Source organism: Xenopus laevis, chromosome 8L, assembly GCF_017654675.1.
Source record: "Xenopus laevis strain J_2021 chromosome 8L, Xenopus_laevis_v10.1, whole genome shotgun sequence".
Taxonomy (NCBI): Eukaryota; Metazoa; Chordata; class Amphibia; order Anura; family Pipidae; genus Xenopus; species Xenopus laevis.
This window is the reverse complement of record NC_054385.1, coordinates 55,015,464-55,034,038: the sequence shown is the minus strand read 5'-3', so window position 1 is coordinate 55,034,038 and position 18,575 is coordinate 55,015,464. Positions and strand designations below refer to the sequence as shown.

The window sequence follows — 18,575 nt, the reverse complement described above, 5'->3', positions numbered from 1 at the left end:
CTGATTAGTAATTAATACAGTTAAATACTACATGTCAGCACAGAAACCAGTGCAATTAGCATCAGAATTTAATAATCAACCCTGTACCATCCACTTATATTACAGGCCAACTCCATTTTCTGCTTGATAATTTGCGACAACCCCTAAGCTTAGCTTCTTAACAGCTGCTCAGAACCCACTGATCATGTGAGTGTCACAAACACTAGCCAAGATGGTGACCCCCTATGACAAGTTTGTTGTCATGGATCATTGCAGCTATTGACAAGCTGAAACTTTACACTGATGAAATAAGTTCAGTATATAAAAGCAGTTTAAGCCGTATTCATTTTTAGGGTTTATTTCTCCTTTAAATGTAGCTAAGGTGAACTGTATTTTTGTGACAGACATGTACATACATACAGTATATGTATTATAGGTGGTATAATATGAAATATGGGTAATGCTTAGTTACTCAACCTTTATGTATTGCAAAATAGGCAGTGAGTCAGTTGCAAGAAGATGAATACATGTTATGAATTGTTTATAGTTCAGCTCATGGACAAAGTAAGCAATACTCACAAATTAAATATTATTAATGCCAAATCTTATTAATGCCCCTCTACTAAGGGAGATAAAACAGCTTATATCTACATTGCCACAAGAAAAAATAGGGCAACCAACCTGCTCAATTTTTCCATCGTGATACGTTAAAATCCGGGTAACATTCTTAAACTCGGTGTAACGACTAACATTTGATTTGATGAGCAGCTCAATTAACAATCCTCGGGAATACAGAAACTGTTTCATAAAAAAAAAAAACATAAAATGTCTCAAAACAGGAACTGTAGGGACAATTTGTAACACAGGTTAACATGATTTATATACATGCTCTGATTATATACCTAGTAACGGAAAAAAAGTGTCTTCCTTAAAACATGTGTCCTCCTTGCAAGGAAATAGATGATGCTCAATCTATACAGTCCAAATTGTTGTAGTAAATGTTGTTTGTAGTGGCTTCTTTATGTAGAAAAGGTTTAACGCTTTGTTTGCTGGATCTTTTGTTTTTGCCCTGTTGTGTGTTGCCAACAACACATAAAGGGCCTGAAGAGGAAATCGGAAATTTAAAATCTACAGAGATTTTAATTTGCAAGTCATGATAAGGGTTAGTGCATCTGTATATCTGCCTTTTTATTAGTGAAAACCGAGTGTTACTATGCCTTGAAATCCCTGTTACATTTCAGTTCATGTGCAAAACTGTGAGAGAGACACATTAGACAAAATATTTATACAGTATTTGTGCCTGTGAACAACAGAAAGTGCTATTTTTTTCCACTTGTTTTGAAACTAATATAAGAATTGTATGGGCTATAAGATCAGATCAGAAGAAACGTTTGCTCCTTGTCCTAGGTTTACGAAAATGAACTTGGTTTAAAAAGGGGGATGTATATCTGGTTTTATATATATATATATATATATATATATATATATATATATATATATATATATATATATATATATATATATATATATATATATATATATATATATATATATACCTGTATATATTACTATAATGGCAAAAAGTCTTTTTATACCTAAAGCTAGGGCAGATATTTTTTAAAATGTATATTTTTTTATCTCCCTTAAATGTCTTTTTTAGGTCTCTAACTCATTTGAAAGTGTCAGCAGTCCAGACTGTGGCAAGGTCAGTTTCACTAAGTAGAAATGGTGTTTAAAGTTAGAACACAGCAGACACATTATACAACTGTAGAGATGAAATCAGCTTTGAAATAAAACAAATATCTAAAATGAACGTCATAAATCCTATTTGCAATTAGTATGCTCGTCAGAGACCTAAAATATGAACTTGCTATGAACATACATTTGTGGAGGAATGCCTTAACTTTCCTTACTATTGGGGTACATAGCCAGATCCAACACTACAAATATAACTTGATCTATAATTACCTTAATGAGTACTCTATTAAAGCATCAAACCAAAGCTATTACTGTTGGCATTCATATACATATTTGTATTATAAAAATGAATAATTGAAGTAGCTTTGTATTTGTGTATGCTACAAAATAAAATTGTATGAAATGTTTTTTGCATGTTATCCCTCCTGAACTGAAAGTAATACTATTTTTATTTTAACAGCCATAACTAATCAAAATATTTATCAAAGCAGGTAAATGTATCAATTTGCAGAATGCATTCAACTGCTGTGAGCAGAAAAACTCCATTAATTGGGTGTTAAGACCAAAGCAGAAGCCCTAAGATCTAACACCCCAATAAATAGATACTTATTTGGAAACCTTACATCTCTGTAAACCTGACAATTTCTTTTTTCCCCAAGTACTAATGATAAGAAAAAGGATCAAATATGTTCTATCGGAATGAGGTAAGAGTTTTTAATATACTGAAATTGCTCTTAATTTGCTCTTAAAACTTGATGGCACTATAGAATACTGCATTCAGAAATGCTTTTACTGAATTACAGTGTCCTGGTCTTTTTTAGCGAAACTTCTGCATTTTTCCTTTTACAATAGTAAACATGGTGATTTAGTTTAATCAGGCACAAAAGTAATCTACCAGTGACAGGTAAAGAACAATACTATATTACTGTGTTAATATAATCCCACCTTTGACACTAAATCAATATTAAATCTTCTTCCTTCCTTCACAATCTGGGAATAAGTAACAGTTTTCGGCGAGTCCTGCTGATTGGCCTGTGTTGGGAATGGTTCCACCTCTTCTGTGGCACCGGTCTCTGGAGTAGAATCTGCTGACCCTTGGTCATGACTTGCTGCCTCTTCCAGATCACTTCTACCTTCAGGACTGTCATGCTTTTCTGTTTCTGTAGATTTGTAATTTTTACAAATATCTATAGAGGCGTTCTCTTGACTAGCTGACTCAGAATCTGCTGAAGTGGTAACAGTGGTTAGCAGTGCAGGGTTTAGGTTAAGTACTCCGGCTTCTTCAATGTTTTCTCCATCTTCAGTACTAGGAAAAAGAACAATAAAGAGTAAAAAAAGAGAGTAAGAAATTGTTTTTCTGTAGTGATATTATTTAGTACAGGATAAAACCTGTCCTATTTTTTTCTCTTTTCCACCCATTATTGAATCATCTTTAAAAACAAACCAACTATGCCATACTAGAACATTCGTCAATTGAGAGCGAGGCATATCTGGGCAGGGTTGGATTTCTCGGGTGCCGCCTGCACTCAGCCGTGCGCGCATGCGGGTAAGTGCCGGCAAATTGGGGATGCCATAAAGCAGCTGGGCAGCATGCCCCTAATTTTTTGCTGCCCTAGGCCTGGGCCTTTGTGGCCTCGCCACAAATCTGGGTCTGTATCTGGGACAGCCCTAGAATGTGGGTGGAGTTGGTGATCCATTTACTGTACTCAGTCATGTAGGATGTTCTGTGAAAGGGGAGAATGTATGTGCTTCTACAGCATATCTGGGCAGGGTTGGATTTCTCGGGTGCCGCCTGCACTCAGCCGTGCGCGCATGCGGGTAAGTGCCGGCAAATTGGGGATGCCATAAAGCAGCTGGGCAGCATGCCCCTAATTTTTTGCTGCCCTAGGCCTGGGCCTTTGTGGCCTCGCCACAAATCTGGGTCTGTATCTGGGACAGCCCTAGAATGTGGGTGGAGTTGGTGATCCATTTACTGTACTCAGTCATGTAGGATGTTCTGTGAAAGGGGAGAATGTATGTGCTTCTACAGCATAAGAAAATATGTACAGAAGGTTTATAGTAACATAAAATAATGTCAGTAGCTGGTTATCTTAGCAATCAGGTTTTTAGACTACCATAAAAACAAATATAGAAGACAGTTATCAAAGACTTCAGGGGAGCTTAGCATTATTATATTGCTAAAAGCAAGTGCTTTGTGTATAGTCATAACAAAATAAATTACTGACGGAAGTTAGATAAATATCCAACAGTCTGCCAGCTTTAAAGGAATTGTTCACTATCAAAATAAAAAACTGGGTAAATACTGTTTCTAATATAGTTAGTTAGCCAAAACTGTAATCTATAATTGCTGGAGTGACTGGATGTCTAACATAATAGCCAGAACACCACTTCCTGCTTTGCAGCTTTCTTGGTTTCCATTGATTAGTTACCAGGCAGTAACCAATTAGTGACTTGAGGGGGGTCATAACTGTTTGTGTTTGAATTATATATAGCCTATTTACAGTTTTTATTTTTACACTGAACTGTTGCTTTAATTTCTGGTGCCTACACAATATGCTACACAATGATAACACTCCAAAGATGCCAGCTTCAGTAAGAGTGCAGAAAATGATTCTTTTAAAGGGCTTCCTTTTGTTAGCTAGCTGTATGGCTGTGTAGTAAAACTGTTTCCAGCTCTCAGTTTTCTGACACTGCTGTTAAATGTATCCAGAGCAAATGATTTTCCTGCCTAATCTATCTGTCCTCAGAAACTCAATTATGCCTTTGATTTGTAGGAAGCAGGAGAAACTAATCACAATGACAAATCACAAAAGGGGAAGAAATCTTTTAGAAAAAGAAGACATTTCTTCTCAATTCATATCTATATTATCAGATAAAAAAATTGAGTAAGGATCATTAATATTAATCTCTACTACAAGATATAATTATTAGGGGAAAAAAAGATTTTATGAGAAAATAACCCATTAAACATAATTAAGTGGATGGAACTTCTGCTTCTTAGCTGGCTGATTCATAAGTAATGCAAATATTAGATTTTATCTCATTTAAAGGTGATAGAGCTATTTCAAGAATCCCATCACTTGAACAGCTATTCCAGACTGATCAAGGGACTTCCCTACTTCAACAGTGTAATGCCCTCTCCATCTGTACAATTCATGAGACAAGAAGTTTTCATGTTTAAGTAAAACATGGAAAATAGATAAATTCTAAAAAGTGCTAATGTTCTATATATTTCCCAGATACAGGGTCAGACTGGGCCGGTGGGAAACCAGGAACAAACTCATTGGGCCCTAACCCTTGTGGGTCCCACCGACCCAGGCATGCTCTCAGCTCCTTGCTGTGATCCTGGGCTTTTGGCATTCCTCCCCCGCCCCAATCCGATGGTGGCAGCAAGGTGACCACAGGTAGCAGTATGCGGCACACTGGAAGGGGTGAGGGGAGGTGTAGGCTTGCAGAGAGTTAAGAAACTTGGGTGGAGGGCCCAGGGACTCCTGAGGTGACAGCATGTTGGGCCCCGGACACCCCAATTCAACATGGAACAGATAGTACAGAAAAAAGCGTCTAAAAAATCTCTAGTAGAGCAAATAGATATTCTTTCCATATTTCACCCTAACTGGCTTTTAGGGAGAACTGCCCCAAGTGGGGTACACACTAATGGGATCACAGTTTGCAAACTACTACCCTAATTTGCAAACTACTACCCTAGTGGCTATAAAGAAAGTAGAATGATTTAGGTATTGAAAAATTATGGGCTCTGGGTACTGGGTATTTTATGTGGGTAAAGCATAATGGACAAACCCACCTACCTATCAGCAGTTTTTATCTTTATCAGTAGCAGAGTGTTGTACAGTGTTAGCCATAGATCAGACAAGAAAAAAAGTGTACAATACCTTTTTTTGGCTAACTTACATTATAAATCGCTAGCTTTCAGAACTACAGTACTGAGATCCCTGCTTCAGGTAAGGTATATACTACAACTGAAAAATCATTGATACTAATTAGCACAGGGCCTAAAAATTTGCAATTTGACAAGTATATGTAAAATGCTTTTCTTGTCCAAATATCGATCAGTATGTTGGGTTGAATGGATTTTACACATACTTGTCACATTGATAACAATTTATTCAAAATTTAACCGTCTTTATTTTGAGAAATGTAAAATCCATGTGGCATTTTTAGACTGAGGCCTATTTTAATTTAAAATTAGAACCTTTCAACACAAAGTCTGATGTCTTGCTGTATTTTAGAACACCTTAAAACAGGAGATCAGTAACAGCTTTCTGTTTTGCAGAAATAATACAAACAATAAATGCTAAATGGTACCAGAAAATACAATTTCAGAAATCCTTAACTATGTTAATTTATGGAAATGGAGGGAATTATGCAAATACAGTAGTAGTTACTATTTTTGTGTCAACTGTGTGCCAATTCATTCAGTTGGATTAAATTAGTGTTAATGCAGAGATGCTAGTTTCTGTGCCTGTGTATTTTTATTTAGGGTAATGTGTCAGGTTAATGCTGATTTCAGTTTGATAACATGCTTGATGTTTTTCTGCTGAATAAGCTCTCAGAGATTTAAGCTTGGCCTTCTGCCTCATTGCACCATCACTATTGGGTAGAATAACTAGGGATGTGCAACAGAAAAAATATATATAAATAGAACTCCTGATTTCTATGTTTTATTTGCATAATGAAAGAACGTGTATACAAATCAATTTTTCCAAAGGTTATAAAATGATTTGTAAATTGAATTGTAATAGTAAACAGTTTCTGGCTGTTTACATTCTTGGCACTCCTGAAACAACGTTGCAAGCCTGCTGATTAAAAAATCTGTAAGAGACTTGACTTCTGTTACATTGTTTTAAAGGAGAATTCAACCCTTTAAGAAATAAACCCGTCAGAACAAACTTGACGGTGAGGATGACATCACAGGATCAGAAATTCTTGGGGAAACCAATTGTTGAATCTTTATTTATTCTTGTTTAAAATACAATGGTGCGAACCAGTGACGATCAGTCACGAAAGATGGTTCTCATGCCCACTCGCACATATTCTCCCACTCAGCTTGCTGAAGACCCAGAAGATGCCAGAAACTGCGCTGAGGGGTAAGTATAAAGTATGTGGCAGTTCCCCGTGGGGGCAGTGAGGCTGGGGGGAGGAGGGAGGGGGTCTATATGGGGTGGGGGGTACTGGTTCATTTCTTAATGGGTTGAATTCTCCTTTAAGAGTCAGACCCAGAGAACAGAAATGGATAAATAAAATATTGCTTTCAATTACATTGCACTTACATTTACAAATCACTTTAAAACTGTTGAAAATGTGTATTTGAAGTATAGTGGAAAGTTGCTTAGACTTACACTTCAGCTTTCTTAACCTCCATTTAAAAAAATAATTTTTGTTCATATGAAATTGTAAGTCCATATGAAAACAAAATAGAGCAAGATTGTATTGGCTCTCATCTTCAGAGCCCTATTCTGGAAAACCCCAGGTCCCATGCAGTCTGGATAAAAGGTCTAATACCTGTAATAGTTGTTGGTCTTGGCCTTCTCTTTCCTAAAAATATTCAATGGGAGAGGATCAAGGAATTACCTTTTTGCAACACAGTAATAGTACTGCATTAACAAGGAAGGAGAATATGGACATTGCATTTGGCTGTTACTACATTGATACTTAAAGGAGAAGGAAAGTGTTCTTGCATTTGGGGGTGCCAAATGTTAGGCACCCCCCACCCCTAATGATTGTATTGACTTACCTGAAACCCCGGCCAGTGCTCCTATAAGCAGAAAACTGCACCGGCCCGGGGTTATACCAGTGAGCACCACGGAGAGAACATCTTCCTCTTGCTTCGCACAACTGCGCATGGCAGTAGAGCAAAAAGCCGAACTTAAGCTAAAAATTCGGCTATTTTGTTTTACTGAGCATGTGTCTGCCCCGGGAAATTTGAAGTGAAGAAAGAATAAGTCGGAAGAGGATCGCTCCTTGGTACTCACTGGAATAACCCTGGGCCGGTGCAGTTTTCTGCTGATAGGAGCACCGGCCCAGGGTTTTAGGTAAGTAAATAGAATCACTTGGGGGTGCCTAACATTTGGCACCCCCAAGTGCAAAAAGACTTTCCTTCTCCTTTAATATCAGGTTTTTTTTCTATTTCGAAGATGAACAAAATTCAGACAGAAGAGAAAGCAGACAGAAATCATTCAGGTAATTTACATAAAGCAAATTGAAAAAATAATAAATATATATATATATATATATATATATATATACATATATATATATATACATATATATATATATATATATATATATATATATATATACATATATATATATATATATATACACACACACACACACACACACACACACACACACACAAAACACGTTACAAAAAAAATCAAAATGTCTGGGTGAAGTCATAAAATATAGAAAACGGAAAAAGTTGATCGAAGGAATAATCGTTCGACTGAACGATTAAATCCTTCGAAACGAACGATTAGAGGGATTTTAATCCATCAATCGAAGGATATTCCTTCGATCAGAAAATTGTTAGGAAGCCTATGGAGACTAACATTAACATTGGCCTCGGTAGGTTGTAGGTGGCGAACTAGGGGGTCGAAGTATTTTTTAAAGAGACAGTACTTCGACTATCGAATAGTCGAACGATTTTTAGTTTGAATCGTTCGATTCGAAGGTCATAGTCGAAGGTCGAAGTAGCCCATTCGATGGTCGAAGTAGCCAAAAAAAACATTCGAAATTCGAACTATTTTTCCTCTATTCCTTCACTCGAGCTAAGTAAATGGGCCTTACAGTGTAGTGCACACAAACTGAAATTGGCAAAAAATTATCCCACAATTTATGAATTCAGAATAAAAAGCAAAGAAAAAGATCAATTGAACATGCAAATTACCTACACATTTTTAGAATTCTGCCAGTTAGAATCAGGTTATGTATCAACAGTAAAGCTCTGCAACACCAAATACAGAGCTGGCACCTTTGTACAAAGACTTCTACTTTAATTTCCGTCATGCAGATATGTTTCCTTATGCAAAGGCACAGTATCTTTGCCAGTAGCAAATATGACCGATAAAAGCGTACAAGTGATTGAGTGTTTACATTAAAGAAAAAATATTTATTTATAGTGTGTGTCTAAGGCTTGTATCTGGACTATGTGCTTTATGTGGAACCGTCATAATATTTATGATCAAATTTACTCAAGGACTATCAAGGCACAATGCTGGAGAAGAAAATTACAGAATATAAACAACACCTGTTACTTTTCACATTGTTTCAAAGTACCAATAAATATAGATGTTCTGTATTGTATTCAAATGTCACTTAACAATGTGTGTTATTTAAACAGCAAAGGAGGCTCCCTCTGGGAGACATTTTTAGGGTAAAATGATTCCATCGCACACTGCAATTCCAAGTAATAACACCACACAATATACTGAGAAATCGCACATTTCCATGGTTGGAAAGAAGAAATTGAAAAGAAAAGACTGCTGACAGGATCACAAAATGGGAATCTTTAATGATACAGTATGAAAATACAGCTTCTAAGTATTTAGATATGTCTGCACTAAGCCCAAGGGTTGCATTTTTCATCATGTGTTCAACACAGCATGGTGGTGTCTCTATAGCTTACATGTTAATGGTGGGCATACCTCTTGTCTAATGTTTTTATGGCCACGTCACTATATTTCCTTTGCACCTAAGAGGTTTTACATACTAAATCAAAAGCCTTTACAAATGCACTATATAATGCACATGTTCTCTGCATAATTCTGCTTAGCTTATTGAAATAAATAAGGGTATCTAAGGGAGTATGTGATCCTTTTGACTGTATCCTCCCATTACTCATTCATTTGGTTATGCAAGCATTCGCCTGTGATGTCAAGCATCCCTCCTCTACATTTAGACAAAGCATTATCTGTAAGAAAACATATCTATAAAAGCAAGGGAAAGCTCTGCTACAGAAATAAAACACAACTGTACCGCCATTTGACATTATTTGAAAATATTCTGTAAAATAAAGGATTAATGTCACTCTATTAGATCACTCTGAAAATCAGATGCACAACCAAATGCAGTAAATAATGGATAGCCATAGGATGTGCAAACTAACTGGACCTGACTATTTACAGAATAACCCTGGGTTAAATATGCATGTGGTTCATTGACAAATGACAAAATGGTCATTGCCAGAAATAAATGGACAACAATGTGGTGTGCATCAAAATCAGATGTAAAATCCAAGAGAAGCACCCAACAATATGCATTAAATTTGGTGGGACCACAAAAAAGGTGTAACATGTCTATAATCGCTTCCTCATAACTACTTAAAACTCTTTAACACCAATTTAAGGCTTTTCTAAAGAGGTTTTCTCAGTTAATATAGATCTTATTAAAAACAGTCTCCTCTTCAGAACTAGCTATCATTAAAGGGATACTGTCGTGGAAAAAAATGTTTTTTACAAAATGTATCAGTTAATAGTGCTACTACAGCAGAATCCTGCATTGAAATCCGTTTTTCAAAACAAGAAATGGATTTTTTTATATCTAATTTTAAAATTTGCTATGGGGCTAGACATTTTGACATTTCCCAGCTGCCCTCAGGTCATGTGACTTATGCTCTGATAAACTTCAGTCACACTTTACTGCTGCACTGCAAGTTGGAGTGATGTCATTACCCCTCCCGCCTACAAGCTGCTGTAATGTAAATAGAGCCTTGTCTGCTGAGCCTGTCAATTGAACAATAGGCAGGAATCAAGATAAGCTCCCACTGACACCACTTCAGAAGGACTGAAATAAGATAGTCCTGTGATCACTGCCCCCACTTACGTTTCAAAAATAAATAAATATAAATATACACACACAATTCATTTTGGGCACTGGAAAAAATATTTTATATAGATAGTTTATTATATTTGTTTACACAAAAATGAATGGCAGAAACACAGGAGTACACTCCCAGGACTGATGACAGGGAATAGAAAAAAAGGATAAAATAAGGAGGACATACTTGAAAACCAGGAAAACTTAAGAGAGGAAGGGTTAAAATAGCTCAGGAGAAAGGAGGCAGTAAGTACTTAATGAAAAAAGAAGTATTGCAGGCAGGAAAGGAGCAAGGTGTGTGTGAGGTGGATAGCAGAGAGAACTAACAGCTCCTTTACCTCATCTAGTAACCAGTAAAACAAACTAGGAAGGCAACAAGGAGAGAAAGTTCCCCCCTCCAAAGGAAAGCAGAGAACAAACTTACAGAACGGCAGGAGCTTTGATAGTGTCTGTGGGAGTAGGGGCTGCTAGTGCAGCTGTAGAGCAAAACGTAGGAAAGTGAAAGTAATTGCTTCCCTGCAAACCATGTGACCTCTCTCCTCCAAACATCACACGCATGGGCAGAGAGGGGAGGGGGAGTGTACAGCTAGATTCTCATGTCGTAGTGCGACCTGGCTTTTCATTACAGAGTGGCTGCCTCCAAGCACACAGGTAATGCTGTGCCTGCTGTTAGAGCAGCACAGGATGAATGTGTAATCAGGGCCGCTCCGGCCATGAGGCAAGGTGAGAATCTTGCCTCAGGCGGCACGGAGCGGCCAGTTACCAGGCGGCAAAAAACCGCCTCTGGTAACTTTAAGAGCCGAATTTCCGTTTTTTAAAACGGAAATTCGGCTCTTCTAGCGCAGCGAGCGCAATAGCGCTCACTGCACTAGCGATGCGGCCCCTCCTCCACCCGCTCCGACGCTGGTAGTTAGAAGAGCGGAGCAGGAGGAGGGGCGGCATTGGGGCTGCTGCCTCAGGCGGCAGCAGCCCCTGAAACGTGCCTGTGTGTAATTAGCAGAAATGGAAGCCCCATGACAAAATACAAACTAAAATAACTTATGCATGGATTTGTGGATTAAGATTTTATTTGCCAGACAGTGTTTATGGATGTGTGTTTTTTATAAAAATGCAAAAAAAAAAAAAAAGTTTAAAATGACGACAGATTCCCTTTAAAGCCACAATCACTTTCTGTCGAGTCACTGTTTGCAGAGAAGAAACTGATGCAGAAAATTACTAGCACAGATGAGACCCGTGTATAATGAGCTGCTTCTTATGCCAACTTCTAACTAAGGCTGCAAATAAGGGTTTGTTTATTCAGAGCTCAATATCAAATAACCCTTAATTAGGGCAGAGACACACGTGAAGATTCGGGGAGATTTAGTTGCCCCTCGACTAATCTCCCCGAAAAGCCTTGTGAGGCAACTTCAGGCGACTTCGGAAAACAAAGCTATCGGAGTGCCAGGGAGAGTTCCTTTTTAGGGAGATTAGTTACCCGAAGAAAAGGCGATTAGTCGACGGACAACTTAATCTCCCCGAATCTTCGCGTCTCTGTCTCTGCCCTTAGTGGGAGAAGGGTAGTGAATTCAGTGAAAAGCCCCCTAAAAAATCTCCATTAGTGCTTTATAATAATAACTATAAGAAATTAAGAAAATATGCATTGGTTTAATTAAAAGAATAAGCAAAATATATTTTCAACATTCTGTCGTTACTATTTATTGTGCTTGTTATAGCAAATGTAAATATAGGTCTATACTGTCCATTTAAAGGCCCTGTTGGGCTAATTTAACATGCTTGTTCATATTAGCAAACTCTCAAATATGCATTCGTTACTGTCCACAAATCAGTTGATGTAAAGCAGATTGCTTATTTATCTTAATTTTTTGTGTTTTTTTTAATTATAATGCTTTTCGTTCAACTTTCTGCAATGTGAAATTTCAGTAGCTATCTGGTTGCTAGGGTTCCATTTACCCTAGCAACCTGGCAGTGGTTTGTATAATATGAATAGGAGAGGCTGGAAAGAAAAAGAAGTCATAAATATGATCAATAATACTAAAAAGGTAGCTTTACAGAGCAATGTTTTTGGTTGCTGGAGGAAATGTTGGAAAGAGGGAGGGAAATAATTGAAAAACTATTAAAAAATTAAATAAGGCAATTGGAAAAGTTGATTTGAATATGGCATTCTACAACATACTAAATGTTAACTTAAAGGTGGACTACCCTTTACTAAATATAGTAGCACCCCATGCAATTGCAGTTAATTAAGATTTTTATCAGCCAGAGAAAAATATAGTAAGCTTTCTGCATTGCATACATCCTTTACCTGGAGTAACAGAAGACCTCAACATTCTGAATGGTTTGGTTTCTCTTGTTGAATGGAATTATTTCTTCGTTGTCTAAAGCTTGACCCTTACATGATTCAGCGAAATCAGTGTTCGGTTCTTGCTGGGAAGCAATCACAAAAAAAAAGTCTTTCTTAATTAGCAATTGGGTTAGAGGTCAGAATTATAGCCAGAATTTAATGCAACGTAACATATAGTAGCTGACTTGAGTTGTCATTGCTGAGCAAACATACTAAGACATCATAAATAACCAGCAATTTACCTTACAGTTTTCAATCCAGGTCTGTAACCCTGAAAATGTAAAGCTGGCCCAATTCCCACCATAGTAATTTCTCCTGGAAAAAAAAATAACAGGGTGTTAAAAGGATCTCATAAAAATGCACTTTGCTATTAATTCCAAACTGTCAAACGGTGTTAGTTACAACAAAGATTTGTATTAAAAAAAGTACAAAGGCCTTATAAATTTAAAGAGAAAAGAATTACTTAAAATGAATCACTCAACCAAGTTTAGATTAATGGTTATGATTCTTGGCCTGATAGTAGCATAGGTATATTTCTCTGTCTCAATGTGACTGTACCTAAATGCTTGAGAAAGAATCATACAGAATGAATACATAGCATAATTCACTGAAATTAAAGGCGCAGAAGATAAAAATTCTTACACCCAGTGGGACATAACATGATGTTCCTTTATGAACCATGTAGTTGATCAGACAGCTCAAGGTGTATTGTACTGGTTGGCAAACTTTTTAAGTTCAGTTGTTTTTGAAGGTATAACACTTCCCCCTCCCCCTTAGCTCATGAAATAAGTACAGATATATGAAATTATCAGTGTCAATTAATCTTAATTCAAGAATATCAAGGACAGCAAATATACATTCATAATACTACGGTAATAGATGTCTAGTCACCGATATTAACTGAACTACAAAACAAACAATGCAATGGACTGGAATGATTTATACCACTGTATAAAATCTTCTATCCTAAGCGATATATTAAACTATTTCATAGATTAATATATATATATTTATTTTTATTTATTTATTTATTTTTAGAACCTGCTTTCAAAGGTTCTAAGAAAGTTCATACAACAAAAACCCTCAGTAATCTTGGTAGTCAAATATAGGCCTAGGAGGTAGGTATAAAATTATTTAAAAAGGGAAACCATTATTAATGCTAATTAAAACACACTAAGTTAATTTATGTCTATTAAATGTCAACTTTTTCCCCTTGAGGGTAAACATAACCTTAAACCTGTGATTGCTAGCTGTAAAATGAAAATCTGGGTATGTATCTTTTACTAAAAATATTGTATTATATCCATCATTACCAAATGAAATGTAATGCACAGCATTTATGCAAAGTCAGGAGCCACGTGCAAGTGTTGCCTATCACTGCTTTAAACTATTAAAATGAGTGGAAAACTTTGATAAACATTGGGAATGATGATTTTGTCATCTGACCATAATGAAAAACTGGGTACCTAGATTCTGAATACAAGTATGGAACCTGCTATCCAGATTGCTCTGGACCTGGGGGTTTTCCAGAAGGATCTTTATGTAATTTGGTAATTCATACGATAAGGGGATTATTTATCAAAGGTTGAATATCAAAGGTTTTTATACCTCGAATTAACTTTATTAGTTTCGAATGGAAAAAAATAGATTCTGCAAGTTCGAGTTGCGAAACCCGAAAACTCTAATTAATTGAGTTTTCCGTGGAAAAAAACTCGAATCGCTCAAATTATTTGAGTTTTTGGGCAAACCCCCCCGAAAAAAACTCAAATATCATGAATGCTATTAACATCTTCAAATGGTTCAAGGGACCTCTGCCATTGACTCCTACATTACCTCAACAGGTTTTAGATGGTGTATTTTCAGATTCAAGCTATTTCCAGGGTCGGGGTATAATAAATCTCGAAAAATTTCAAGTTTTTTTTTTAACCTGAAAATTTGAAAATCAACTCAAAATCTCGAATTTTTTTGGAAAACACAACTCGAACCTTAATAAATAACTCCCTAAGTCTACTAGACAATCATTTAAACATTAAATAATTCAATTGGCTGGTTTTACCTTCAGCTCTGATTAATTATATACTGTATTAATGTATTATATTATTATAGCAGAGAAAAATATAATTTTTAAAAATTTGGATTATTTGGATACGACTGTCCTATAATTCTGGATAATGGATCCCATATCCTGTATATCATCATTGACCCATGACTTTTACACTTTAGTTAGGGGGTGCATAGGTCAGTAACCTGGTCAGGGTAATCTGATCTCTCCTAACATTTCTTCCTATTCTTATAATATCCCATGAAAACTCCCTTATATAATGAAACCCTTGCTCCCAACCTAGTAAATTGGTGCCCAAACCCTAATATTTTTTTAAATAGGTATTAATATTTAAGGACACATTTATTAAAGGTCCTGATGTATTTAACCCCGAAAAATGTACATTTTCTAGGGTATTTTTCAGTATTTCAGTATTTTTTTGCGATTTATTATACCCTGAAGTTGGAAATAGCTGAAATCCAAAAATACACCAGCTGTCGATGTCATGTAGAAGTCAATGGCAGCGGTCCCTTGAACCGTTCAAAGATGTTAATAGCCTTCATGATGTTCTGGGGGGTTTTTTGGTGGTTTTCGCTTGAAAACTCAATTGATTTAAGTTTTCGGGTTGTTCAAATCTAAGTTTTTTTTTAGTTTTTTCTTAAATCGGAAAAAAATTGAGTTCTAAGTTCATTCAAGGTATAAAAAAACTCACAAAGCTCTAAAATTCAACCTCTGATAAATAACCCCCCTTAATGACTATTAATGGAATTTCATACCTCCCAACAGAAAAATAGAAAGAGGGACAAAGAGATCTGCCGTGCCCAGTGGCAGATGTTTTTGACCATGCCCATTTTATGGCCACACCCCCTAAATACCACATCCATTTTACAAAATGTGAACACATATCTGGGGGTTTTAGGGTCAGGTTTTATGTTTTTACAGTTTTCTAATAAAGGTGAATTGCCCTTTAAGCTGCAATTCACAATTTCCCAAGAGACCTGCTTATATTAAACATTGTAAATTATTACAATTGTATCTTTGCTAATCTTAAATTATTACAAATGTATTTAAGTGCAGCTGCCGTATGCTGGGCTCTCTGCCAAAAGCCTCTTATTTGATTACATGTCAGAAACTTTGTAACTTTTTCTGGCTGTTCAGTGCAGAAGATCAAAGAGAAACTCAGGACATTTCACTAACAATCCAGGACTACGAGCTGAGCTGTCAAAATCGTGACTGTCCAGTGAAAATCGGGACAGGTGGGAGGTATGAAATTTTTACTTTATTTTTTTTGCCTGTGATTTGTTTATTTTATTTTTTTTTACACAAATCCACAAACAAAAGACGTTATTCGTAAAACACAGCCAAGAATAACATCAGTAGTCAATAATTAAAGAAAATAAACAAAACACAAGAAAAAAAAATCGATCTTTTTGCTTTGAAAATGGAAATTCTTCTTTTATAAGTCACACACAATGAAAGCTAGGAGGTCAGAGGAATTTGCTGACCAAATGAACACATTACTGTGGGAACTAGATTAATATGAAATAATAATACACAATCAAATTCCCTCCATGAGTTTCCTGTTAACTGCGCCGAATATGACTGCATGCCGACCTAGACATTTTGAATTGCAAATTACTTCTCTAAATCACTTAATGTCTATCCTTGAAATTTCACATGTCAACATCTCATTAATATCTACGGCGAATGTGGCTTTGTGAAAAGAACCACAGACTACATTTATTGAGACAGATAGCTGGCACAGAAAGATGGGCCTCCTTCAATTACAATTTGGCAGTAGCTAACTTTAGTTTCAAATCAGTCTGTAGGAATTTATGACAACCCGGCAATCATGTTCCAATTTTGAATAAGATTAGCTGAGGCTGATGGCAAGACTCGAATGGTATACATAAATCAACACAGGTACCACTCAGTGCTTCATAATTGACCACTTCACTTCTATGATACTTTAGAAATTGTCTCAATGTTGCATCAACACACCACATATGTACACAGACATTAATGGAGAGATATAAAAAGTGCCACTACAAAATGAGAGTTCAACAAACATTTATTTTAAAGGAAATGTTTCACACTCTTATAATGTAAAAGTGATTTAATTACTGAAAATTTCATGAGCAGAACAAAAACAAAGAAAATGTGTTAAATGATGTAATTAATAAAGGTAGAACACACCAGCTTAAAAGATATTACTGAAACTATGATTGACAGATACAGCCATCATTTTATCTATCAGTGTCCTTGTTATGCGCTAAGAGGGTCTGCCCAAATATTGGATCTCAAAGTAGGTCTAAAAGCGGTGGTCTACAGTAATAAGGAGAGCTTTGAGTCTGAATTGCTTAAGCAATCCTATAAAATCATAGCAGCAGCAAAGAAGTTCAGGTACTGAGCATTATGCAAAATGAATGAGGGCTTAAAAGGAAAACAAATAATTTAAGCATCTGTCATGGGAAAATGCAAAGATTTTATTAGGCACTGAAATCGACAAATCCCCACAGTTACACACAAAAGAATTAGTACATGGCCCAGATTATATACAATTAAGGCCCTTGCAAAAAACAATGTTCTCACATTACAAGCAATCTCCCATTATGATTAAAGGAGATTTTGTGATCTAAATGAAGCACTACCCATTGATTTCTATGGCTTGGGTTCATGGGGACAGTAAAGTAAAAGTTATCCAAGTCGATTCTATTCACTTGAGTTTAGAAAATGTAATTTTTTTTAATAAATTTAGATTGGTCGAATTTCGAGTTCATGGGAGTTTTAAAAAACTCGAATCGAATTCGAAATTCGACCCATGATAAAATCTGCCTCTAAGTCTACTAAAAAATAATTTAACATTAAATAAACCCAGAGAAAAGGAAATCATTTGTAAAAAAAATAAATTATTTTAATAAAATGGACTGTATTGGAGATAGCCTTCCCATAATGCAAGGATTTATGGGGAACGAGTTTCCAGATATCAGATCCCATACTTGCAATTAATTTTTTCTCTAAAAACGAATGTTGAGAAAATGTTTAAGTGAGGATCCTAAACAACAGGCAGCTGTTTTTCTTAGCTTTTCATAACATGCCATGAGAAAAATATGCCTCAAATTTAGAAGGCTTCTTTAACATTAAACAAAATGCAAAATAAGCAGAAAATAGTTTAAGATAAAAGTTGCACCACTTGCAAGAGACAAAAGAAAAGTGGTGACATTTTTGTCAGAAAATCAAAATAACGATGAATTAAAAGTTCTTTAAATCCAATAAACTGCCTGTGCCAATCTTTATTACTTCTGCTCATTTGGCACCAGTGGAACCAGCACCTGTTTTGGTCTTCTGAAAATAGTTTAGTTGAGGACCAGAATGTCACTCAAAAGGCTACACACAACTTATACTTGTGTGTAAAATGATGGCTATAGAGTGAGAAGAACACTAAGGTGGTTATTTATTAAGGTTCGAGCTATGTTCTCCAGAAAAATTTGAGTTTTCAAGGTTATTTTTTTTGGTCAAAAATCACATTTTTGGGTTAAATAAAAACTAGAATTTTTTGAGTTTATACATTACAGACTCCTAAGAGGAACAAGGGAGTTGATATTAACTTCTGTTAAAGAATAGCTCTTATTTAGTGTGTATATTATTACATTTCTATACTAGTCTTACTTAAAAAGTACA

General features: G+C 36.0%; 1 protein-coding gene across 1 annotated transcript in view; it reads right to left on the bottom strand.

The window, feature by feature from the left end:
• chm.L (choroideremia (Rab escort protein 1) L homeolog) overlaps positions 1-18,575 on the bottom strand; it is an 80,575-nt gene that overhangs the window by 49,135 nt on the left and 12,865 nt on the right. Inside the window, 4 exon segments of the mRNA NM_001090193.1 lie at positions 661-777; positions 2,623-2,983; positions 12,815-12,936; positions 13,096-13,168. Coding sequence (NP_001083662.1) covers positions 661-777; positions 2,623-2,983; positions 12,815-12,936; positions 13,096-13,168 — 673 coding nt within the window.